Genomic DNA, 27,253 nt, shown 5'->3' with positions numbered 1-27,253 from the left:
AAAGTATTTTATGAGCTAATGATGTATTTTCGGGTATTCTTACGTAGTGCATTTCACAATGTACATTCAATTTCTTTGTGTTAACATCAAGGTTTTTTTTAAGGTATCAACTTCCTCGTGATGAAGCCACTAACTAAGTTGGCTTGTGCAGTGTATTGTGAAGAATGTGGATTATTTGCTTTATTTTGTGGACTACTTTTAATGCCTTTTTTTCTTAGAACAGTAAAGACCAAGTAACTAACAAATCATTTTACTGCCTCTGAAAATATTGGCACTGCACATTACCTGCATTAAAATATTGACAAGATTGCTTGTAATCAGGAGTTAAGTAAATTGACAAAGTGTAGCCCTATGGAAGAGTGGGAGTTTTGAGCATTATTCTTTTTGATTTCAGGATATTTAGTACATTGCCTTTTTACTACAGATAACTTGTAATATAGAACTGCAATTGTTGACAAAAGTCCATGGCAAACATGCAGTATAGTATTGTAATAGATTATGAATTGGATAATATTGTATTCTAGAATGGCATTGTCATTTGTAATTGAGAGTGTGTTGCTGGAAAAGCACAGCAGGTTGGGCAGCATCCAAGGAGCAGGAAAGTCAATGTTTCGGGCAAAAACCCTTGAGGAAGGATCATTCCTGATGAAGGGCTTTTGCCCGAAATGTCCATTCTCCTGCTCCTTGGATGTTGCCTGACCTGTTGTTCTTTTTCAGCACCACGCTCTCGACTCTAATCTCCAGCATCTGCAGTCCTCACTTTCGCATAGTCAGTTGTAATGTTAATTTTATTTATATGTCACTATTGGATTGCTTCTATTAATACCATGGTGATAATATAGTATCTTAGAGTCATAGAGCATGGAAACAGACCCTTCGGTCCAACTTAGCTGCACTAATCAGACATCCCAATCTGACCTAATTGCCATTTTCCAGCAGTTCGCTCATATCCCTCCAGATCCTTCCTGTTCATATATCCATCCAGATGCCTTTTAAATGTTGTAATTGTACCAGCCTCCACCATTTCCTCTGCTAGCTCATTCCATATACGCACCACCCTCTGCGTGGAAAATGTTACCCCTCAGGTCTTTTTTAAATCTTTCCCCTCTTACCTTAAACCTAGCCTCTAGATTTGGACTCCCCACCCTAGGAAAAAGACCTTAGCTATTCATCCTACCCATGTCCCTCATGATTTTATAAACCTCTATAAGGTCACCCCTTAGTCTCTGATGCTGTAGGGAAAATAACCCCAGCCTATTCAGCCTCTCCCTATAGCTCAAACCCTCCAGTCTCGGCACCATGCTTGCAAATTTTTTCTCTACCCTCTCAAGTTTAACAACACCCTTCCAATAGAAGAGTGATCAGGATTATGTGTGGTAAAATTTACTTATTTTAGAAAATTTCTTATTTGCAGCTTTGGAAAATCAGCATGAATTTTTACTATACTGTGGGCTGGATTTTCATGCAGGTCAGAAGTGTGCCTGACTCCACTCATCGATCTCTCTTAAGAAAGCCCTTGCTCTCCATATTTTTGATTGGAGGAAAAGCGGGATGGAGTTGGGCATGCCTTTTCTGGAGATGAGCAAATGGAGAGGTTGAAAGGCCTGTCTCTATTTATCAGGACATCAGCTCATTTTTAATAATCAATAACGGGCCCTCATAGCCTTACCAGACCCCTACCTACTCTTCATGCCTGTTATAGCTCCTCCATACCACTTTTCTCAGTATCCACAATGTATACAATCTTTGAGCCATTGGCAGGTCTTTGGAAATGATCCTGAAATAGACCAGTATTCAGAGGCTTTGAAAACATCTTTTTGAAAATAAAAAATGCCCCTTTTATAGAGTTTTAAGCAATCAACCATATTCATTCATAGTCATAGCCATTGCCATAGAATCATAGGAGCTCACGGCATGGAAAAAAGCCCTTACACCATAGAGTCTGTGCTGGTCAAAAACAAAACTTGTTTTTCAGCACCTGGGCTAGAGCCTTGTATGCCTTGGCATTACAACAGCACATATAAATACTTCTTTAATGTCATGAAGGCTTCTGCCTCTACCACACTGTCACACAGTGAGTTCCAGATTCCCACCATCTTCCAGGTGTGAAAACTTTCCTTCATATCATTTAAATTTCCTGTCCCTTACTGAAATCTATGTCCTTAATTTAACAAATGGTATCAACATCAGAAATCTTGGTTTCTGATGTAAACAAAGAAAATATTAAGATTTAAGGGTGAGTTGGTAACCTTATTACAAGATATGATGGTGGGTAGGAAATGGCTGATAATGATAGAATGAATGAATGCATTCCGTCCAGGCCAAAAAAATGGAAAAGTAGCCCAGCCATAGCAACAAAAAAAATTAAGGATAGAGAAAATGTGCTGATCTCAAGTCCCACTTCTCTGGGATTACCACAAAACTTAATGCTTTAATCACAGCATGCACAGTGATCTGTTTATTGGAATCAAGTGAACAGAAAACATTGATCAGGTCCGTTTACTTTACAAAAACACTTCATTAAAAATAAGCTATGAATTATCAACAGATGGTTCTACTAGTTAAAGCTCTAACCATCTTCTAACCTCTCCCCACACATAGTCAAACATAGGCAAAGACAGAAAGAAAACTGGTTTTGTAGGTGGTAAATTAGCCATAGTAAACGTGGGGTTACGAGAATATGATGGGGATGTGGGATGCTCTTTGTAAGGTTAGTGCAGACTTGATGGGTCACACAGTCTCTTTCTGCACAGGGATTCTAATGGGACTGAAAGCTAATAAATCTCCAGGGCCTGATAATATACATATCTGGATATTAAAGAAAATGCCATTGCTATGGGAACAGTGAATGCGCACAAAATACTCTAGATTCTGGAACCGTTTTGGTAGCTTGGATTGTTGCAAATATAGTCCCATTTGTTAATAAAAGGAGGGAGAGAGAAAACATACTTATAGACCAGTTAGCTTAACATGAGGAGGGAAAGTGTTAGAGTCTGCTGTAAAGGATGTGATAACTTAGAAAATAGTTAGGCTGTGTCAACATGGATTTATGCAAGGGAAATCATGTTTGACAAACCTACTACGTATTTTGAGAATGTAACTGGTGAATAGGCAAGAGAGAATCAGTGGCTGTGGTATATATGAATTTTCAGAAAGGTTTTGGTAAAATCCCAGAGAGATTAGAGTGCAAATTTGAAGTTCATGGATTAGGGTTATATACTGGCATGGATTAAGAATTAATTGGCAGACACGACATACAGTAGTTCCTTGTTGCTGACCAAATCTACTGTGTTGTGAAGAGGAGTCATATTAGACTTGAAACAGTGACTCTCTTTATCTCCACAGATGCTGCTAGATCCCTATTTCTCCAGCACTTTGTTTTAAAGAGAAATAATTGTCTCTTTTTCAGTGTGGAAGGTGGTGAACAATGGGGTACTGCTATTCTTAACATATCAACAGTTTGGATGAGGAAATCAAATATGTTTCCAAATTTGACAACAACTTGGAATTCAGAGTGATAAGAGAGATGTAAAGAGGGTTCAAGGGGATTTAGACAAGTTGCATGAATAGACAAATGGCAGATGCATTACACAACTAGGAGAAATTGAGGACTGCAGATACTGGAGGTCGGAGTCGGAAAGTATGGTGCTGAAAAAGGACAGCCAGTCAGGGGGAGCAGGATGGCAGATGCATCATAATGTGAATGTGTGAAGTTATCCATTTCATTCAGAAAAGCAGATTCGCAGAGAAATACTTAAATGTGTTTGGGAAATGTTTTTTGCAAGTTCTTGTACACAACTCATTTGAAAGCAAGCGTGTAGGTGCAGCAAATAGTGGAGAATTTTAGTCAACCTGTTGAGATGTTGATAATACACCTCTTGAACAGGTAGCTCTTGAGCTTGGGCCTTCTGGCTCAGAGACAGGAGCATTACTGCTGTGCCACAAGAGCTTTAAAATGCAAATGATATGCTGTCCTACACTGCAAAAGGATTTGAATACGAATATTATATCTTATAGTAACATGAACAACATTGGTGAGACTACACCAGGGATAATGTGTGCAATTTTGACCTTTTTACCTAAGAAGGGATATATTTCCATAGACTGAATGCAGCAAATGTTCACCAGAATGATTCCTGGCAGATTGTCATTTGGTTTCCTAGACTGTATTCACTGGAGTTTAAAAAAATAAGAGGAGTCTCATTGAAGCATAAAATTCTGATAGGGTGAAAAAATTGGATGCAGGGGTGATGTTTCCCTTTTCGGGGTGGGGGACTTGATCTCGAACAAGGTAGAGTCACAGGTAGCTAAGGTAGAAAACGACGCTTGGTATGCTTTCTTTTATTGGTCAGAGCATTGGATGTAGGAATTGGGAGGTCATGTTGTGGCTGAACAAGACATTGGTTAGGCCACTTTTGGAATATTGCGTGCAATTCAGGTCTCCCTCCTATCGGAAGGATGTTGTGAAACTGAAAGAGTTCAGAAAACATTTACAAGGATGTGGCCAGAGTTGGAGGGTTTAAGGTTAAACAGGCTGGGGCTGAGGGGTGACCTTAGAGGTTTATAAAATCATGAGGGGCATGGATAGGGTAAATAGGCATGATCTTTTCCCTGCAGTGGGGGAGCCCAGAACTAGAGGGCATAGGTTTCGGGTGAGAAGGGAAAGATTTAAAAGGGACCTAAGGGGAAATGTTTTAATGCAGAGGGTGGGACATGTATGGAATGAGCTGCTAGAGGAAGTGGTGGAGGCTAGTACAATTACAACATTTGAAAGACATCTAGATGGGTATATGAATAGAAAGGGTTGAGAGGGATATGGCCAAGTGCTGGCAAATGGGACTAGATTAATTTAGGATATGTGGTCGGCATGGATGAGTTGGACTGAAGTGTCTATTTCCGTGCTGTACATCTCTATGACTCTAAAGGGTCACAGTCTCAGGATGTGGGGCCAACCATTTAGGAATGAGATGAGGAGAATTGTTTTCACTGAGTGGTGAGCCTGCGGATTTCTCCACCACACAAAGCTGTGGAAATCAAGCCACTGAATATATTTAAAAAAGAAATACCCTGTAGTTTCATTTCTACATATTTGAGGCCATGAGGTGCGTGGAGAGAGAGAAAGAGTGAGAATATGAAATAGAGGATCAGCCAAGATCATATTGAAATTGCAGAGCAGATTCAATGGTCGAGTTGCGAGCAAACTCTTATTTTCTACATTTAATCATATGTAATTAAACAGGTAGTGCAAAGACTGTTCAAAGAAATAAAAAATTATTACAAGGCTATGTCGATATCTATCAAATATTGTTTACACCTCCCTCCAGCTGTATAAATATTGATTGCTGAGATCTAAGTTGATTGTCCATTCTTGGGCTGGGTACCTGTGCTTGTGACAGTTGGTAGAAATATGTTTGGAGTTGGGAATCTTAGATTTGTTTGCCATACGCTATATTGAGTTGGCCTGACTTACTGAAAAAGGGCCTGTGTGTGTAGATTTTAACTTTTAAAAGTTTTCCTTTTTTACAAAGCTGCTTACACAGCATTTTACATGAAGAATGAGGGAGATACACCACCATGATACCGGTAATGGTTTTCTTTTTAATCACCCATATATTTGGACTGATTGTGATTGCCTGCTCTTTCTTCTTTTTACAGTTTTACTAAGAGACAGGAAATATTTTTTTTTTTACATTAAGAGCCTTCAAACTGTTCTCATTTGTTGGTTTCCTGACTGTAATAGATAAGTTGGCCATGTAGAATAAAACACTTGTTAATAGTTGAACAAAATGTTTTATTAAAATTCCAATTTTGTTAAGTTGATGTTGTAATTGAAGATGAATTGTTGGTAAGTAGATGAGAAATTAAACCAAAGGGCAGTCAGACTCTTCAACTGGATATTAAAAGTTCTTGTGTAAGTATTAAATAGCATGGAGATCCACAAGTATCCTGGCTGAGATTTCTTCAAAAAGTAATGTCATCAAAATATAATTATTCTGATCATTCATTTTTTTCCTTCCTGCAATTGTTTCCATGTGATAACAATATTTCACTAGCCTACGCAATAATATTATGGAAGATGTTTTAAACTTTGACTTGAAAGGCAGTAAATTAATGCAAATATGAATTGTTGCTATTATTAGCTAGGTATTAATTTGAGTTCCCACCTTTTAATATGAAACATCAGTTCTTTGTTATTATTTTAAAATTTCAGTGCCCAGACAAAAACATAATCATATTGAAACATGTATATGATGCTTACAAACATGAGTTAACTGAAATATTTGTTTTTGTGAATTCATTTGATCATAAACTAAGTGTATTTCAATAAGAAGAATATAACACAAAAACTTAGGTTGTGAACTTCTTGCAATTACTGAGGACTAGGATAATTGACTAGCATGATAATTTATGTCCATGGATTGTGCATGAACCTAAGCAATGCAACTATTTTGTTAAATAAAAATGCAGTCAGAATCATGAGTAATTACAAAACAGAAGGAGGCTATTTGGCCCACTGTATCTGCCATTTGTTCTGAGAACAATTCTGTGAATTTGTTCTTTCATGGGTAATGCTGGCAAGGAAAATATTGCCTGTCCCTTATTGGTCTTGAATTGATTGGTTGGCTGGGACAGTTCAGAATGGTCCAGATTGCTGTGGGTCTGAAGTTCCATGTTGGCCAGACCAGGTAAGGAAGGCACATTTTCCTCCCTAAAGAGATAAAGGATATTTGAAGAAAGCAGAAACAGGGTACTGAATTGGATGTTCAGACATGATCATATTGAATGGTGGAGCAGACTCGACTGGCCTACTCCTGCTCATATATTCTGTTTCTAGGAATGAGATCGAGGAAAATGTTGATGTAACAGTTATGACACTGAACTGGCAATTAGTGAGGTGGATGGGTCCTTTAAAAGAATTGATGGTGATTGCCATTGTTGTCATTACTCAAGCAAGTTGTCAATTCCGTATCTGTTAATTTAAATGCTACCAGCTGCCATTGTGAAATTTGAATGTGTCCTTGGAACATTAACTACTGGATTACCAGTCCAGTGTCATAATCACAAAGCCATTATTTTCCATTATCTCACTCATAGAAACATATATTCGGCCTCCAGTCTTCGGGTAAGTGTCCTTCAAGGAAGCCATCGTGATCCACAGCAATGCAGAATCACCGAGCAGAAACTGATAGCCAAGTTCCATACCCATGAAGACGACCTCAACTGTGATCTTGAGTTCATGTCGCCCTAATATAACCCCACCTTACTGCTCTGTATTTGTAAAGTCTTCCTTACTGTCCTGTTTTGACGCCATCACCTTATTAAGTATGATCTCTCTACCTTTAATTAATTTGTACAGTTTTCAATTACTTGTTACTTTGGTTAGACCCTCGACCCTGTTATACCTGTTATGTTGTTCCAGCTGTTTGGTTCGTCTCCAGCACTACCTTATTTTTAATATTTGTAATTTTCTCTCTGCCTCAATTAACTGGATTATAAGATCAACCCCTTCACTTACTGTTCAACTGTAGACACTTTTTACTCTCACTGGCATTTTTGATCACCCGCAGAGACTTATTGTTCGATACTCAACTCATGCTAGTTGTATAATCTTTTGATCTCTCTGACAATAAATTCTGTGCCTGTATGCTTTTCTTCACTTCACCTGACAAAGGGGCAGTGCTCCAAAAGCTTGTGATTTCAAATAAACCTGTTGGACTATAACCTGATGTCATGTGACTTCTGACCTTGCCCACCCCAGTCCAACACCAGCACATCTGCATTCACAAACTTGATTGAGATTTTTTAGACATGATCTCCTCCACCCAAAGCCATGCTGCTTACTGCTAATAAGTTCATATTAAAATTTTGTCTCGATCCAGGAAAAAAGAAGCTGTGATTTCCTAACATGTACATTTTGATGTGACATACCAGAACATATTCAATATTGTCTTTGGTGGGTGTAATTTATGATCTGTAAGAAACACCATGTTCATATCTAATCCTACTGACTTTAGCTAGCATGTGAGCAAATGCTTGAGCTGTGTCTCTGAATGAAACATGGTGAAGCTAATGATTGGAATGGGAGCAATTTATTTTTGGGACCTGAAATAAAACACGCTAGGAAATATCTAAAACATTTTAGACAGTTTGATTTTAGTATCATGTAATATCATGTTTACTTCGTATCACATATTTAGTATTATCACTAAATGGGGGTCGTTTTAGCTCAGTTGGCTGGATGTTTGGTTTGCACAGCAGTGTGGGTTCAGTTCCCATCACTGGCTGCGATTACTGTGAAGGTTTCTCCTTCTTAACCTCTCCTCTCGCTTGAGTATGGTGGCCCTCAGGTTAAATCACCACCTGTCATCTCTCTCTAATGAGAGAGCAGCCCTATGGTCTGGTGAGGCGATGGTGACATACGATAATCAATAAATAAATCTAATAATAGCATTAGTATATATGTTACCAGCAATCTAATTATGCTCTGTAACAGGTTAATCAATTCATAATCTTCCTCTCTGTTACCTACTTTGCTTTCAAACTATCAATAGATTACTCTGGATTTGGACTTGCTACTAATATTCAAACAGTTGCAATTCACAACTTCACATTTGTGCTAGGTTAGTTGGTTTTGTTATATTTATCATTTTTGTGCCATTTTTAGAAATTGGTTGTCTTTTACTAAAGCATAAATACACCAGCTGTAATTTTGGTTTAAGCAATAAAGCAGGCGTTTATTACACAAAAGAAATAGTAAATAAAATAAACCAAAACCAAGCTAATTATGATAGTTGAAAGATTTCAAAATATGCAACAAATGCAAAACCCAACCCCATTAGATAACAGCTACTGAAAATCCAGAGAAATCTCCCTTCCTTCTCAAATTTGTGTTTGACCTGACTACTTTATTCCTTTGTTCCTGTCCTGTGAGCTGTGACATCTTTTCCTTGATTCATCACACAGATGAGATAATGGCCATCCTTAGCTTTGAATAACCAATGCAAATCATTAACCAAACATTTCTAGTCTCGAAGTTTACACAACTACACTCCTTCACTGAAATAACTTGTTTCCTTAGCTTAGAGGTTCATAAAATCATGAGGGGCATGGATTGGATAAATAAAGTCTTTTCCCTGGGGTGGGGGAGTCCAGAACAAGAGGGCATAGGTTTAGGGTGAAAGGGGAAAGATATAAAAGGGACCTAAGGGGCAACTTTTTCGCACAGAGAATGGTGAGCTGCCAAAGGAAGTGGTGGAGGCGGGTACAATTACAGCATTTAAAAGGCATCTGGATGAGTATGTGAATAGGAACGGTTTAGAGGAATATCAGCCAAGTGCTGGCAAATGGGACTAGATTATGTTAGGATATCTGGTTGGCATGGACGAGTTGGACCGAAAGGTCTGTTTTTGTGCTGTACATCTCTGTGACACTATGACATGACTTGTGGGGCAATCTAGAATGAGAGGTCTTTAATTTAAGAACAGTGAATTTAAAATAGAAAACAAGAAGAATTACTTCTCTCAAAAGGATCATGAATCTGTAGAATTGACTAGAGTGCAGTGGATGCCAGGACACTGAATAATTTAGGGAAAAGACAGACACATTTTTAAATAGTAATGGGTTAAAGGGTTATGGGGAACAGGAAGGAAAGAGGCGTTAAAGCCAAGATGAGATCAGTCATGATTGCATTAAATGACAGAGTCCTCTGTCCACCCCGGAGGCTCCCTGCCTTCAGTCCTGATGGAGGGCTTTTGCCCGAAACGTCGATTTCCTACTCCTCAGATGCTGCCTGACCTGCTGTGCTTTTCTTGCACCACTCTAATCTAGACTCTGATTTCCAGCATCTCCAGTCCTCACTTTTGCCTTAAATGACAGAACAGGCTTAAGGGCTTGAATTGCATACCCCTGCTCCTAGTTCTTACATTCTTGCTCCAACTGTTAAGTGCTTTGGTGATATCACATCTGGAAAACTGCCTATGACTTGTTAGTCTGCAAACAAAAAGGATGCAATTACTTTGCTCAGGTGTATTATAGAATTCCCAAACAGTTAGGGAGAGATAGAAAAACAGATATGTAGGGAAATCTCAAATGTATTAAAAAGATAGTTGAGTAATATTAGGGACTTTGACTTCAGTATTAACTGGATAAGACCCTATGAAAGGCTTAGAGGGGGTGGAATTCTTAAAATGTATCTGGGAGAACTTTTTAAAGTCAGCATGTATAAAATCCTAAAAGACGGGGGAAGTGCTAGACCCAATTTTAGGGAATGGGGGCAGGCAAGTGGTAGATGTGGCAATGAGGGAGCAGTTTGGTGATTGTGACCATAACTCAATAATATTTAAAGTAATAATGGTTAAGGACAAAGATGGACTGGAAATGAAGATGCTAAATTGGGGGAAGCCTGATTTTAAAAAAGGGCAGCATCTGGACAAGTGGACTGGGTGTAGATACTTGCAGGAAAATCCATATCAGAGCAGTGGACCCTATTGAATAGGTCAATAGTGAAAGTGTAGGGCCAACATGCTCCCATAAAGGTGAAGGGTGGGACCCATAGGGCAACAAACCCTGGATTTCAAGTGATTTACAAGATTGAATGAGAAAAATAGAAGATTATGTTAGACATCAAAGACTCAAAGCAGCCGATGTCCTAGAATAATACAGAAAATGCAGGGAATTGTTTAAAAATAAAATTAGGAGAGGTAAGAGCGGGCATGCAAAAAAAGCATTGGTGGATAATGTTTAGGAAAATTGAAAGGCTTTTTAAATTCACTCCTGGAACATGGGCATCGCTGGCTGGCTAGCATTTATTCCTTGTTCCTAGTTTCCCTTATGAAGGTGGTGGTGAGCTGCCTTCATGAACCACTGCCGTCCACATGCTGTAGGTTGATTTTCAGTGCTGTTAAGGATGAAATTCCAGAAGCTTGACCCAACATCACCGAAGGAAGAGTAATATGTTTCCAAGTCAGATGGTGAGTGATTTGGAAAGAAACTTGCAGGTGATCATGTTACCATGCACTTGTCCTTCCAGGTGAAAATAGTCATGAAGTTTTGGAAGGTGCTGCCTAAGGAGTTTTGGTGAATTTCTGCAGAGCATCTTGTAGTTAGTACACACTGCTACTATTGACTATCAGGGAGTGGATAGTTGTGGACATGATTTTGATCAAGCAGGCTGCTTTATCCTGAATGGTGTCAAGCTTCTTGAGTAATTTGGAGCTGCACCCATCCAGGCAAGTGAGGAGTACTCCATCATACTCCCGACTTGGGTCTTGTACCTGGAAAGGCTTTGGGGAGTCAGGAGGTGAGTTAATTGCCTCAGAATTCCTAGTGTCTGACCTGCTCTTGTAGCCACTTTGTATATATGGTGAGTCCAGTTGAGTTTCTGGTCAATGGTAACCCCACAGGATGTTGATAGCAGGGGATTCAGTGATGTAACACCTTGAATGTCAAGGGACGGTCGTTAGATTGCTTCTTATTGGAGATGGTTATTGCCCTGCATTTTGTGAGGTACGAATGTTACTTGTCAGTCTCTTCACCAGTTCCTCATTTCCCCTCCCCCACCTTACCCCAATTCCAACCTGTCAGCTCAGCACCTTCAAGACCTGTACTACCTGCCAATCTTCCTTCCCTCCTATCTGCTCCACCCTCCTCTCCAACCTATCATCTTCATCCCCACCTCCATCCACCTATTGTACTGTTAGCTACCTTTTCCCCAGTCCCAACCCCTCCCATTTATCTCTCCACCCCGGAGGCTCCCTGCCTCATTCCTGATGAAGGGCTTTTGCCCAAAACGTCAATTTTCCTGCAGCTCGGATGCTGCCTGACCTGCTGTGCTTTCCCAGCACCACTCTAATCTTGACACTTATCAGTCCAAGCCTGGATATTGTTCATATCTTGTTGCATTTGAACATGGATTACTGAGGACTTAATAATGGTGCTGATCATTGGTAAACATTCCCACGTCTAAAGTAAAAGCAAATTACTGCAGATGCTGGAGTCTGAAACCAAAAGAGAAAATGCTGGAAAATCGCAGCAGATCTGGCAGCATCTGTAAGGAGAGAAAAGAGCTGACGTTTCGAGTCTAACTGACCCTTTGTCAAAGCTAAAAAAAAAGCCCACTTCTAACCTTATGATGGTGGTAAGATCCATATTAGGAGCAAGAGAATAAGCAGGCAAACAGTAACCAAGGTGGCAACCTGTGTATGGAACTGGAAGAGACAGCTGAGGTTTCAAATTAATATTTTGCATCTGTGTTCACAATAGAGAAAGATGAGGTAGTCTGACAAATCAGGGAGTGGGGCTGTGATATACTTGAACAAATTAATATTGTGAAGGTGGAAATATTAGTGGTTTTAGCAGTCTTGAAAGTAGATAACCCTCCCAAATATTGATGAGATGTATCCAAGGTTGCTGTGAGATACAAAGGAGGAGGCTTCAGAGGGTCTGACATTCACTTTTAAGTTCTTTTCTGGCTATATGAGATGACAAAGGGATGGTTAATGTGGTACCACTGTTAAACAAGGGTGAAAGGGATAAACCAGGAAACAACAGGCCAATGAATCTAATATCTGAGGTAGGAAAACTTGGAAAAAAACCTGTGGGACAGAATTAATCTCCACTTGGAGAGAAATGCATTCATCAGGGATAGTCAGCATGGTTTTGTAAGAGCAAGATCTGTCCAACAAATTAGATTTTTTTTGAGGAGGTAACTAGATGTGTAGATGAAGGTCATATAGTTGATGTTATCGGTATGGATTTTAGTAAGGCTACTGACAAGGTTCAGCAACATTGGCTTCGCAACAGGAAGCAAAGGGTGATGGTCAAAGTGTGTTTTTGTGACTGGAAGCCTATATCATAGGGTTTTGTATCACTGCCTACTTTGCTGTTTATTGTGTACATTAATGATCTGGACATGAATGTTGGAGATATGATCAGGAAGATTGCAGATATTGTGAAACTTGGTGATGTGGTAAATATTGAGGAAAGCCTTGGCCTACAGGAAGACAAAGACAGGCTGAACAGTGGTAAATGGAATTTAAAAACAAAAGAGGTAATACATTTAGGGATGTACAGCACGAAAATAGACCCTTCCAACTCATGCATCCTGACCAGATAACCTAAATTAATCTAGTCCAATCTCCTTCCAGACCCTTCCTATTCATGTACCCATCCAGATGCATTTTAAATGTTGCAATTGTACCAGCCTCCACCACTTCCTCTGGTAGTTCAATTCATATACGCACCACCCTCTGCGTGAAAAGGTTGCCCTTAATCTCTTTCAAATCTTTCCCCTCTCACCTTAATCCTATGCCCTCTAGTTCTGGACTCCCCCACCCCAGGGAAAAGACATTGTCTATTTATCCTATTCATGCCTCTCATGATTTTATAAACCTCTATCAGGCCACCCTCAGTCTCCTTCACTCCAAGGAAAACTGCCCCAGCCTGTTCAGCCTCTTCCTATAGTTCAAACCCTCCAATCCTTGCAACATCCTTGTAAATCTTTTCTGAATCCTTTCAAGTTTCACAACATCCTTGCTATTGCAAGGAAACCAGAATTGAATGCAGTATTCCAAGTGACCTTGGGAGTACTAATGAAGTATGAGAATGCATGCAGAATGATAGGATCTTAAGTACAGAAGCTCAGAGGGACCTTGGTATGCATGTCTATAGATTTATGAAGGCAGTAGGATGTGTAGATAAGTTGGTTAAGAAGGCACATGGAACACTTTACTAATCAAGACATTGAATATAAACAGAAAAGTTATGATGGAGCTGTATATCACAATAGTTAAGCCACAGCTGGAGTATTTTGTATAGTTTTGGTCAGCACAAAAATAAGACAAATTTAAAACTAAGGAAACTGACGACATAGCCTTATTATTGCTAGATTATTAATCCAGAAACCCTGGTAATGTTTTGGGCACCCGGGTTTGAATCCTGCCATCGCAGATGGTGGCATTTAAGTTCAGTAGATATCTGGAATTCAGAATCTAATAATGACAATGAAACCAATGTCAATTGTCAGAAAAAAAATCCATCTGGTTCACTCACATCCTTTTAGGGAAGGAAGCTATTGTCCTTACCTGACCTGGCCTACATATGACTCTGTAGCAATATGGTTGCCTTAAGGCAATAAGGGTTGAGTAATAAATGCTGGCCTGGCTAGTGATGCCCACATCCTAGAAATTAATATAAAAATACGACAGGAAAGACATGATTGCCCTGGAGATGTGCAAAAGAGATTCACTGGGATGTTGCCTGATCTAGTGATCCAGCTGTGAAGAGACTAGATAGACTGAAGTTCTCTTCCTGAGTCAGAAGTCACACGCATCCAGGTTCTAGTCCAACAGGTTTATTTGAAATCACAAGCTTTCAGAGTGCAGCCCCTTCGTCAGGTGAAGTGAAGAGACACAGATGCAGGTACTCTTTGTCATCTATTTGTGATTCAGCCAACGTTGCCTATCTCATATAGTGCATGCAAGGATGCTGCGAGGCATGGTATATTGGCTGACAACAGGTGATTGGACACCATACAATAATCGCCAGCTGGGGATGTTCCCTCCCAATGAGGGAACACTTCAGCAGCCAAGGATATTTGGCCTCTGATCTTCAGGTCAGCGACCTCTAAGGGGGACTTTGAGACGTACAGAGTCACTAAGCAGAAGCTGACAGTCAAGTTCAATGGCCTCAACCAGGACCTCACCGTGCTATACACTCTCTCACACGTATACACACACACACTCTCTCTCTCTCTGACACACAGTCACTCTCATGCACTTTCTCTCTAAAGCACAAACATGTACACAGACTCTCACACACTCGAGCACATGCACACACAAATCTATGGGGTGAATTTACATTTGCAGATTTGTATTTGCAGGTTCTTTCTATTTTGTTCAATCTGCAGACAGTGACATTTTATAAATTCCTACCTTAGAAATAAAAACACTTTGACTCCAGATTAGGATGCAAATGAACTCCAAACAAGATTGTGTGCCTAAAATGCATTGTCTGACCTGAGATGTCACCTCTTTTATACTGATAAGACTTTAAGTTATCTCGGGGCACTGACTTGAAAGAAATTCTGGAATTTACATATTAATTGAAACCTGCATCTCCATCCTAACTGATTAAAGACTTAACAGCTATCTAGGTTTGTTCATTACATTCGCATCAGTTGTATGACCCTTTGATCTTTTATTTATAAATTTGATGACTGATGTATGCCCTCTCACATGCTACCTGAAAAGGAAGCAAGGCTGTGAAAGCTTGTGGTTTCAAATAAACCTATTGGACAACAACCTGGTGTCATGTGATTTTTTGACTTTGTCCACCCCAGTCCAACACCGGCTCCTCCATGTCACAGAACTTATAGGCAGAGAAATCGAAAACTCAAACAACTGGTATGAATGGAGTGTCGAATAATAAGTCTTTGCGGGTGACCCAGAGTATTAGACGATGTGAGTAAATTGTCAACAGCCGAATAGTAAATGAAGGGAATGACCTATAATCCAATTAATTGAGGCAGAGAGATAATTACAAAAAATTAAAAATAAGGTGGTGCTGGAGGCAAACTAAGTGACTGGAATAACATGACAGGTGTAAGAGGCGTGTGTCGAGGGTCTAACCAGAGTAACAAGTAATCCAAAACTGTAAAAACTAATTAAGTTAGAGATCATAACAATTTATCAAGGTGATGGTGTTAAAACAGGACAGTAGGCAAGATTTTACAAATACAGAACAGTATGGTGGAATTACATGTTGTGCGCATAGACTCAAGATGTTGAGGCTGTCTTCATGGGTATGGAGCTTCGCTATCAGTTTCTGCTTGGTGATTTTGTGTTGTGTCCAAAGACCACTTTGGAGAACGCTTACCCAAAGGTCAGAGACTGATTCTCCTTGAGTGCTGAGGTGCCCTCTGACTGGGAGGGAATATTCCTGTCTGGTGATTGTTATGTGGTGTTCCACTCATCTGTTGTTGAAGCATCTGTATGGTCTCGCCAGTACACTATTCGTTGGCATCCTTGCTTGCAGCATGTCAGATAGACAATGTTGGCTGAGTCACATGAGTATCTGCCGTGCATGTGGTGGATGGTGTTTCCACATGTGATGGTAGTATCCATTGTTGATGATCTGACATATCTTGCAGAGATTGCCATGGCAGGGTTGTGTGAAGTTGTGGATGTTGTTCTGAAGGCTGGGTAGTTTGCTGTGAACGATAGTCTGTTTAAGGTTTGGTGGTTGTTTGAAGGTGAGAAGTGGGGCGCAGGGACGATCTTGGTGAGATGCTCATCATCATTGATGACATGTTAAAGGCTGCAAAGAACATGGTGTAGTCTTTCTGCTCCGGGAAAGTAATGGATGATGAAGGGTACCCTATAAGTCTTATTCTGAGGAGGTTGTTGCAGTTTTTGAACGTGGCATGTCAGAACTGGCGATCAATGAATTGAGCATTGTGTTTCATTCTTATGAAGATGCCTTTCAAATTCTTTAGGTGTCCGTCACATTCTTCCTCATCTGAGCAGATCCATTGTATGCACAGGGCTTCTTTGGTATATTTATGGTGGAAGCTAGAGAAGTGCAGCATCGTGAAGTTATCCATGGGCTTGCGGTAGAGTGAGGTACTGAGGTGTCTCTCCTTGATGGAGATGCATGTGTCCAAAAATTAGGCTGATTCTGAAGAGTAGTCCATGGTAAGTCTGATTGTGGGATGAAACTTGTTGATATCGCTGTGTAGTCGTTTCAGTGATTCCTTACCATGAATCCAAAGGAAGAAAATGTCGTCGGTCTAGTTGGTGTATAGCTTTGGTTGGAGGTCCTGCGCAGCAAAGAAATCTTGCTGGAACATGTGCATGAAAATGTTGGCATATTAGGGTGCAAATCTGGTCCCCATGGCTATTCTGTGTTTCTGGATAAATAGCTGGTTGTCAAAGATGAAGATGTTGTGGTCAAGGGTGAAGCAGATGAGTTGTGGGATGGCGTCTGGAAATTGGCACTTGTTGGTGTTGAGTACTGAGGCTATTGCAGCGATGCTGTCATCGTGGGGGATGCTGGTGCAGAGTGCCAAAATGTTCATTGTGATGAGGAATGTTCCTGGTTCAACTGGTCTGTGCGTGCTGAGTTTCTGTAAGGAATCTGTAGTGTCACAACAAAAGCTGGGGCTTCCTTTCAAAATGCCTTCAACAAAGCCAGAGAGGTTCCTACACAGAATCCCATTGCCTGACAATATGGGACATCCAGGTGTGTTGGCTTCATGTATCTTCGGAAGGCAGTAGAAATCTCCTATGTGAGAAGTATGCAGAATGAGAGTTCATAGGATACTCTGAAGATCTGGATTAAAGGTCCTGATCAGTCTGTTGAGTTGACAGGTGCGTTCTTTGGTTGGATCAGCAGGTAGTTGCCCATAGTGATCCTGGTTCAGTTGTCGGTATGCTTCTTTTCAGTATCCGATCATTGGGTAAATGTCCTCCAAGGCGGACTTCGAGATACACAACAACACAGAATCGCTGATAGCCAAGTTCCATACCCATGGCCTCAACTGTGATTTTGGGTTAATGCTACCCTACATGTAACCCGACCGTACTGTTCTGTGTTTGTAAAATCTTCCCTACTGTCCTGTTTTAACACCATCACCTTGATAAATTGTTATGATCTCTCAACCTTGATTAGTTTGTGGTTTGAATTGCATATTACTTTGGTTAGACCCTTGGCACGCGACTCTTATACCTATCGTGTTATTCCAGTCATCTAGTTTGTCTGCAGCACTATCTTATTCCTCACTTTTTGTAAGTATTTCTCTGCCTCATTTAATCGGATTATAGGCCATCCCCTTCATTTACTATTCAGCTATTGTAACTTCACTCGAACCACTTACCATACGGTCACCTGTAGAGACTTATTATTTGACACTCCACTCATACCAGTTGTATGATCTTTTGATCTCTTTGCCTATAAATTCTGTGTCTGTGTGCTCTTCTCTTCACTTCATCTGATGAAGGGACTATGCTCTGAAAGTTTATGGTTTCAAATAAACTCGTTGGACCTGATGTCATGTGAACTCTGACTTGGTCACTCCAGTCCAAAACCGGCACCTCCACATCATGGCTGCCTTCTTTTCCTTAAAGCTGAGGGAAGGATCATATTGAGGTGTACAAAACTCTGAGGGGCATAGACATGGTAGATAGGGAGAATTTTCCTGCTTAATAGAGGGGTCAGTAACCAGGGAGCATGATTTTAAGGTAAGAAACAGGGAGTTTTAGAGGGGATTTGAGGAATTTTTTTTATCCGGAGAGTTATGGAAGTACCTGGAAGTCACCACCTGAAAGAGGGTAGAGACAGGAACATTCAAGACCTTACAAAACTATTTAGATGAGACCTTAAAATGCCATAGCAATCAAGGTTAGGTGAAGTGCTGGAAACTGGGATTAGGATAGATGGATGTTTGACTGGTGCAAAGTAATTTGTCATGACATGAGTCTGGACAGAAAATATAGAATTTCAATTTAACATCTGTAGGATGTTTGAATTACATAGACAGAACATAGAATTATCGAAATATACAGCATGGAAACAGACACTTCGTTCCAACTCGTCCACGCTGACCAGATATTCCAACCCAATCTAGTCCCACCTGCCAGCACCTGGCCCATGTCCCTCCAAACCCTTCCTATTCATATACCCATCCAGATGCCTTTTAAATGTTGCAATTGTACCAACCTCCACCACTTCCTCTGGCAGATCATTCCATACAGGCATCACCGTCTGCATGAAAAAGTTGCCCCTTAGGTCTCTTTTATATCTTGCCCCTCTCACCCTAAACCTATGCCCTCTAGTTCTGGACTTCCCCACCCCAGGGAAAAGACTTTGTCTATTTATCCTATCCATGCCTTTCATGATTGTATAAACCTCTTTAAAGTCACCCCTCAGCCTCTGACGCTCCAGGGAAAATAGCCCTAGCCTATTCAACCTCTCCCTATAGCTCAAATCCTCCAACCCTGGCAACATCCTTGTGAGTCGTTTTTGAACCCTTTAAAGTTTCACAACATTCTTTCGATAGGGTGGAGAACAGAATTGCATGCAATATTCTAAAAGTGGCTTAACCAACATCCTGTACAGCCGCAACATGACATCCCAAATCCTATACTCAGTGATCTGACCACTAAAGGAAAGCATACCAAACGCCGCCTTCACTATCCTACCTACCTGCAACTCTACTTTCAAGGAGCTATGAACCTGCACTCCAGGGTCTCTTTGCTCAGCAACACTCCCCAGAACCTTACCGTTAAGTGTGTAAGTCCTTGTCAGAGAAGTTCACTTTTAAGCCTGTATAAAGGCTGGTTAGAGTTTGTGTACTGCCCTTACTTTTCGTTGTCACAACACTAGATCAACATCTCTGCATCGAGCATCCCAGCATATAGCAGAGAAATCGCTAGGCTGTATCCTAGCATTAGAGGTCCGATTTACTAGGAAAATCTAGAACATTTCTTAGTAATTAAAAGGAGTTGTCCAGCAGTCTGGGAGTATACAAGACGTTGACTGAAATTCTTTGTTCAGCACCACAACCATTACTTGTCAGTATGATCAATGTTAAACCTACCCACTTACACAAAAAAAAGCCTTTGGATTCATGAAGCAGGGAAACACTCAGTGCAGGAATCAGTGCAGCCCTGTTTAACACCATTAGCTGCCATCAGGTAACTTTAAATGTCCAGAGTGAACATTAGTAAATAGGTATTGGATAAATGAGAATATGGATAGTAGGGTAGGCTGACAGCTGGGTGAAATAGTAGTTGTTAGGGAGAGAGTTAGGGCAGTAGGTGGGTCAGGAGGTAGTTGGATCAGGTCAAGAAGGGTTATCATGTCAAACTAGTAAAATCAGGTTGGAGGGGTTAGGCCAGGTGATGAAACTAGCCAAGTTGGGGCAGGAGTTCAGGTCAGGTGCTGTCAGAATGTTTGCAGGGTCAGTTATACAGTTACCCAGGAATTATGTCAGACGTCACATGAAACCAGGCCAACAGGTTTATTTGAAATCACAAACTTTTGGAGCGCTGCTCCTTTGTCAGCTCCTTCACCTGACAAAGGAACAGTGCTCCAAAAGTTTGTTTGTCATGATCAGGTTAATATATTGGAACATCTTTGGTCTTTTTTTATACAATCACAGGATGTGGGTGCTGCTGGCAAAGCCAACATTTATTACCTACATTTATTACCTGTCCCTAGATGCCCTTGAAATGTGGTGATGACCTTGTTGAACTCCTGCAGTTTTGTCTCCTACTCAATTGAAGACTTTATTGGAAGATCTCATGAAGTATAGAAATTGTTGGTTTGAAAATAAAACATCCTGATGAATTCCCATTTTAATTTGTGGGACTAAGACTTGTAAAATACAATTTAGGATAAGTGCAGTTGGGCTATGTATGAAGTTATGCTCGGCAAGTGGAATAGACACCCAAATAAATCAGGAGAATTGAAGATTTTGGAATTGTTGAAGAACCAATTGGACACTGTAGCAGGGGAAGTTTAGGAGTATGTGTTTTTGGAGATTATTTTAAAATAATTGTTGAAATGTTAAACTTCATGCCACATTGAGCAGACTGCTGTTTAATGGGCGTGTTTGCTTTTGTTTATTAAGGAATAGAAACATTGAACATTGAAACAAAACATTCCTTAATAAGTTGAATTTATAACTAAAAAGAATGCAGAAACTCAGCTCGCCACCTATCTCCCTAAACTCATGAGGTATAAATTTTCTCTATCAGTTGTCAGGAGCCAAAGCAAACGTTCTCTTGTTGACCTTTTGAGCAAGATGACCTACAATTCAGTGCAGGTTGGCACTTATAGGCTACAGATTATCCAGTGTAAGCAATGTCATACTGGACTGCTTTCTTACAGTTATTAGTGATCTTTACAATGTATCTAATCTATGCCTCTATATATCTGCAAAGTCTCCACTAAAGTATTTTGATATGTTTCCTTTCCACTCATCTGACTTGTTGTCATCAAACTTGCATGCATAAGTCTTATTTGAGTACACAGTTGATGAGAAGGTATCCCTGTTAATATTCTACAAATATGATTTTTTTAAAAAAGTGTGTGTGCACAACTGCTGGTTTTGTGTTTCATTATAGAAATACTATTATCTAGTATTAGTAGAATACTAATTGTATCTGCCATCCAGAAGTAGTTCTGAACATAAGATTGAAAACATTATCAAAAGGAAAAAAAGTAAAAAATAATGTGATGGAATTGGTGTAATAAGAAAATCAGATTGGGTAAGTGAAAATTATTTGGTTTGTGATCAGCAATTTGAAACATTGCATTTCGATTTGATAAAGGTGTTTAAAGTTTTGACAAAATTGATAAGGAGAATCCATTTTTAGTGGAAGGAAAGTCAGTAACCAAAGGGTGCAGATTTAAAGTATTTGCTGAAATAACCAGAGGTGAGATAAGTGTTTTTTTCTGTGGAGTTGTTATCAACAAAAATGTAATACCTGAAAGGTTAGTGAAAGCAGAATCAGTATAATTTTCAAAAAAGAGTTGGATAAATGCTTGAAGAGCAAACAACTTGGAAGATTATGGGAAAAGATCAGGGCCATGAGATTAGTTAAATCTTTCAAAGAGCTGGCATGGAACAATAGACCAACTGACTCTATCTTTATATCATTTTATGATTTTCGTGGGTATGAAAACAATAGCATGATTTCCTAAAAGGCTGAATTATTAAAGGGGTTAAACAGCTGAACTGCATAAACAAGTGAAATCCTCGATTAGTTCGTGGTCTGTGCTGATTAATCTTTTCTCTCCTGGATTCAAAGTACTGGTGCTACAGTTGGCTTGAGGGAACGAACACAGTCAGGATTTACCTTCCAGGTAGCTATCCAAAGGCCTTTACAAGAAATGCATCTGTGTGAATAAGGACAAAATGAACAGAAATATAATGGGTGGCATGGTGGCTCAGTGGTTAGCACAGCAGCTTCACAGCACTAGGGACCCGGGTTCGATCCCAGCCTCGAGCGACTGTCTATGTGGAGTTTGCATGTTCTCCCCATGTCTGCATGGGTTTCCTCTGGGTGCTCCAGTTTCCCCCCACAATCCAAAAATGTGCAGGTTAGGTGAATTGGCCGTGTGAAATTATCCATAGTCTTCAGAGATGTGCCTTGGTTGGGGCTAAATGTAGAGTAATAAGGTAGGGGAATGGGTATGGGTGGGTTACTTTTTGGAGGGTCGGTGTGGACTTGTTAGGCCTAATGGCCTATTTCCATTCTGTTCTATGATAACTATTTAATCTTCAAAATCAAGACCCCATTTAGTCAATACTGCCTGTGCCAGATTTTTGAAAGAATTTAATTAGTCATTCCTGCTTAATCTTTCCCTATAGTTCTGAAATTATATGTGATAAGATTGCCTTTTACCATTCAGTTCCTTGGTTGAAATATGAAGAGTGACTCGGGCAAGTACCAGAGGGCCCTTGGGACTCAGAACTGGAGTCTTGAATAAATTAGCGGCTTCGGGATTGAATGAAGGGAGGGGAAAAAAAGGAAAATGCAGGAAGAAAAGTGTGATTCCAATGTGAAAAGTAAACTGACAAACAATACAAAATTATTGGGAACATTCCTATTTTGACTTCATAAGACTTGCATAGGTTGTTTTCTTAAGTGATATTTGTTCGAAGGTCATTTCTACACTTTTGTGAAAGTATGGCTTGCACAAATGTCTGATATTTTAAGATACAGTATTAAATGTTTAATCTTCCTTCATTTGCCTGACTCTTTTATTACTTGTTTAGAGGTAACGTCACATTTGTCATACTAAAATTAATCCTGTTTTGTATACTGGCAATATGTGTTAAGTTGTAATATGCAATAAAGCTACGGTTTCAGAAATTTGTGCACCCTTTTTAAAAACAATTGCCCTTACTGCTGCATTTAGTTTTATTTTGAGGGAGCCTTGATTGCAGTGCCTCAGTTTGAGCTATTTCAAACTGTTGGTGAATATTTTCTAACTATTATAAATAATTATTGAAACAAAAAAGTTAAATTTGATGCATTTGCTGAGATTGTTAAATTCTATAGATTCACAAAGTGATGTTACCCAAGCAAGGTCTTCTAATAAAGGAGTGATCCCATCGATACCTTCCTGCCTGTGCAAGTCCTGCTCACCTGAGTTTCCTTCCATCCAATCCTAGGCGTCCTGTGAGAGCTGGCCAACAGCAATTGGACGGCGAATCGCAAAGTCTTGAAGGGGCACTTCCAAAGTCACTAAGAAGCATCCAGACTGTGACACAGGGAGATTATGGATCTTCTGTTATTCTCAAAATCCCAGCCACTCGATCATCCCAGAAGAATGAGGAACCAGTAAGCAGGAGTGAGCCATCTACTCTACCCAATTTTGGACCAACATCTCAGCACCGTGGACAGCACTTAGTACTCGCTAGAGAGGCCCCCTGGGCCAAACCACATTATGAATTTAATTTGGAACATGTAAAATTCAGGGGAAATGATATATCTTCAGATACCGAGGAACCTCCTTTACATCAGGTTATGTTTCAGAGGGGATCAGTTCAAACAAAACACGGGAAAAAAGACCAAGGCCATTCCACTTCAGTGGATTTGAAGATTCCACAGGTTCGGGGAATGGATCTCTCTTGTGAAACCAATGTCACAAATCATTATAACTGTAGCCCATTGCTCATGAATTCACAGATTGAAAGTGCACTGCACAGAAAACTCAGAGTGATCCTTCCAAAGCAGAACTTGTGGCACAGGAAAGGGGTAATGAGCTTGGCTGATGAAGGTCATGATTCTTGGGGCTCAGATGTAGAGCAGCCAACCTCTAGTAAGCAACAGGCCACATCTGACCAAGAAGGCGACTTGAAGCAACCCAGAAAGAAGCGAGGACGCTATCGACAGTACAACAGTGAAATCCTTGAAGAAGCTATCACTGTGGTAATGAATGGCAAAATGAGTGTCTCGAAAGCCCAGAGTACCTATGGAATCCCTCACAGTACCCTGGAGTACAAAGTGAAAGAGAGGCTGGGTACTTTGAAAAACCCGCCAAAGAAAAAGCTGAAACTCCTCACTCCAGAACCCCAGGAATTAGATGATGAGCTGGAACACAGTCCTAGTAATTCAAAGGTTGAGTAGGGTTTTTGTTGGTGCTAGTATTTTTTGATATCTGGGTGAGCACTAGCATAGCACACCAACAGTTTGAAATGACACAATGCTGGCGCAGGGTGGAGGTAGGTTGGGAATAAAAGGGAGAAATCTCTGTTACTGAAAATTTAAATTAATATTTGTTTACAACCAGCCAACATTACAGTAATACCAAAACAAACCAAAGTTCTGAGCATCTTGAAAATACAAAAAAACCCAGAAAATGCTGGAAATACAAAGTTCTAATAGAAAGTCAGTAACCTGAAACATTAACTTCTGTTCTTTCCACATGTGATACATTACCTGCTAAGTGTTTCAAGTATTTTCAATACCCCTCGATAGTAATACTATTCTGGTCCAGCCACAAAGCCTGGAAGAAATCTCTTTGTAAATGCTCTTTGAATCTTTGTTTTTGTTTTCAATGAAGTAGCAAAGGAGTTTGTACTGAACGAGTGACTGTTTCTGAAGCACTGTAAGTTAGCAGTACCAAACTGAATAGCACTTAGGGCAGGATCAGCAATCAACATTTTCCACAGCTTTCTATAAAAGAGAATTGATAAATTGAATATTGGTAACCTAAGTTTCAGACCAGACATTGTTCATGCCATTAGTATTTAATACTATGCAGCAGTTTAAGAAATGCATTCCAAAAAAAAGGTGATATATTCACACGGATACAGTATTATTTTATTTTGCTTTCCACTGGACTTTAAAAAAAATTCTAAAATCCATAATGTCTGCATTTAAATTGTGCAATAAACGCAAAAGTCTTGTCCAGTTTTGTTGGATGTACTTGAATTGATTGCGGAATTTTATAAACTGGAATAGGGAGAAATATTGTCTTACACTTGCGATGGCATTGCAAAGCTTCTGCAACACTTTTTGATTCGCCCACCCCAATAATTTTTTTTTGAAAAACCTTTAGAAGAAGATGTCTGTAAACTGTCTCCTTTTGATCTGAGTATTTGCTGGTGCGAGACCTAATTAGACGAGGCAAGGGAGCAGAAAATGTATCTGTAATGATGTATGATGGTGTTAATTGGGTACATTTTCAGCACTGCAATTGTTGCATATTATTTCACATAATTACTGGCATTTTTCGGTAACTTGCCTGTCAATGCCTATCTTTAATCTCCGATGTGATTAAAATTAAACAGGCGCGTGCTGAGGCCTTCTAACGCTAAAACTGCAGATTGACAATTGTACTAGCCAGTCCCAGAGATGTATTCTATCCTGAACCAATTGGAGGAGATGTGGGCGGAATTGCTTAAGTCCCTTTTACCAAGGATTCTGGAGTATGGGATGTAATTGTAGTTGTACGTTTTTTTTGAAAAAAAAATGTCTTCCCACAAATTTATTTTAAAGAAGTTCAGAGACAATGGAATGACCGTGAATTGGAAATCACCCATATGAAATGTAAGTTGCTTGGAAAGACATATTAGGCTAGGAAGAGGGTATGGCTTTCATTTGCTATTTTGACCAACATACGTTTTTTTTTAAAAAAAAATAAATAGATGCGCTTCTTCTCTGATCGTAAAACCTCTTTTTTTTTTAAAGCTGTTAGATTGAGATGTTTTAGCGGAACGGTCAGGGATGGAACAGAGCCGCCTAACTGTAGTTGAATAAAAGAAGGTTTTTGTTATGGCTGCGCTTTTATTTGAGAGTTGAAGCAGGCCTAGCGAGGAGCGCAGCACCCTAAACCACCAGAGATTGTACTCCTGCATGATGAGCCCACCGCCCATTAGTTACCAAATATTAAGCTTTGCCAAGGTAACCTGCCAGAGCTTATTCAGAACCCGCTGTTTCACTGTAATTAGGTTAAAGGCTAAACATTGAGAGCCCCTTTTCGCTAACGCTTCCTGTTTAACAATTATTGTAAAATTCAGAAGCTAAGTTCGTCGTGAGTATAAAGTGGAACCTTCGGTTTCAGGGTGGCTGAGCCAACATTACAGAGTCTTGCACCAAAATCTGTACAGTTGGAATTTTTAAAAAAGTATCAAATTTAGGTTCGTACGGCATGAACCCTTCCTTTGCCAACATGGGTTATTTTCATGCAAGTTGCTTAAAACGTGAACTGTTTTAATCGATACAAGTACATTTTGAAGTTTTTGTCTTTGTGAGACATTCTTAAGTTGACAATTCGAATTGGTAACGTTTTATTGAACTATGAACCGATCATATGAGGTTTGAAGCAGTTTTTAAAAAGTGCCATTTATCTTTGCAGGCTTAAAATCCAATTAGATTGCATATGACAAATTTATATCATATGAGATTTGATTTCGAAGCAAGTGAGCTTAATGGCTTTAATTAAGGGTGGCACAAGAGGGCACAGTTATGGTTAGTACAGATTAATAAAACAAACCCTCAGCGGAGCTCTTGAGGAACAGTGGTAGTGTCCCTACTCTGAGCCAAGAGGCATGGGTTTTAGTCTCATCTGCTCCAGAAATGTATAATTCTCTGAACCTGCTTAAAAAAGCATCTAAACGCTTGGCTTGAGGGTTGTTATGGCATCATGATAATGTCCCTTCATCTGAGTCAGGAGGCTTGTGTTCAAGTCCCACCTATTGCAGGGGTGTGTAATAGCATCTCTCAGGTTTTTTTTAAAAAGCCCTTGGTTTAAAGGGCTCTCGTGATGCTGAGGTAGTGTCCCTTCCTTTTGATACAGGAGACATGGGCCAAGTCCCACCTGCTTCCAAAGTGAACAGGTAAGTTGAAAATGATTAGACATTGTTGGGAGACAGATGAGGAAGATGAGAGTTCAGAACTTAAGTGTATTAAACATTACTAAAATATGCCCATTTGCTCTTGAATTATGTCTGCTTTTGAAACAAACAAATTCTTGGCTTAGAGGGTACAGTTGTAATGTCTCTTATTTCTGAGCCAGGAGTCCAGGCTCAAGTCCTATCTGCTCCAAAGGTGTGTAACAATATCCTTGAACAGGTTTTTTTAAAAAAAGCTCTTGGCATAGATGCATCTAGTGTTCCCACCTCTGGGCCAGGATTGCCAGGGTCAGTTCTCACTTGTTCCATAATATCTCTGAATGCTTAGTTAGAAATGCTTAAACCCTTGGCTTTACTTAAATGAACTTCTTCCCACTAATGTCA

General features: G+C 39.9%; 1 protein-coding gene across 1 annotated transcript in view; it reads left to right on the top strand.

Moving 5' to 3' along the window:
- The window catches only part of LOC122561413, a 100,935-nt gene that overhangs the window by 31,712 nt on the left and 41,970 nt on the right, over window positions 1-27,253 (top strand). Inside the window, exon 5 of the mRNA XM_043713174.1 lies at window positions 23,183-24,136. Within this exon, the coding sequence (XP_043569109.1) occupies window positions 23,183-24,136 (954 nt within the window). The remainder of the gene's footprint in view (window positions 1-23,182; window positions 24,137-27,253) is intronic.

This window comes from Chiloscyllium plagiosum, chromosome 22, assembly GCF_004010195.1.
Source record: "Chiloscyllium plagiosum isolate BGI_BamShark_2017 chromosome 22, ASM401019v2, whole genome shotgun sequence".
Classification (NCBI taxonomy): Eukaryota; Metazoa; Chordata; class Chondrichthyes; order Orectolobiformes; family Hemiscylliidae; genus Chiloscyllium; species Chiloscyllium plagiosum.
This window is presented reverse-complemented; position numbering and strand designations above follow the sequence as displayed.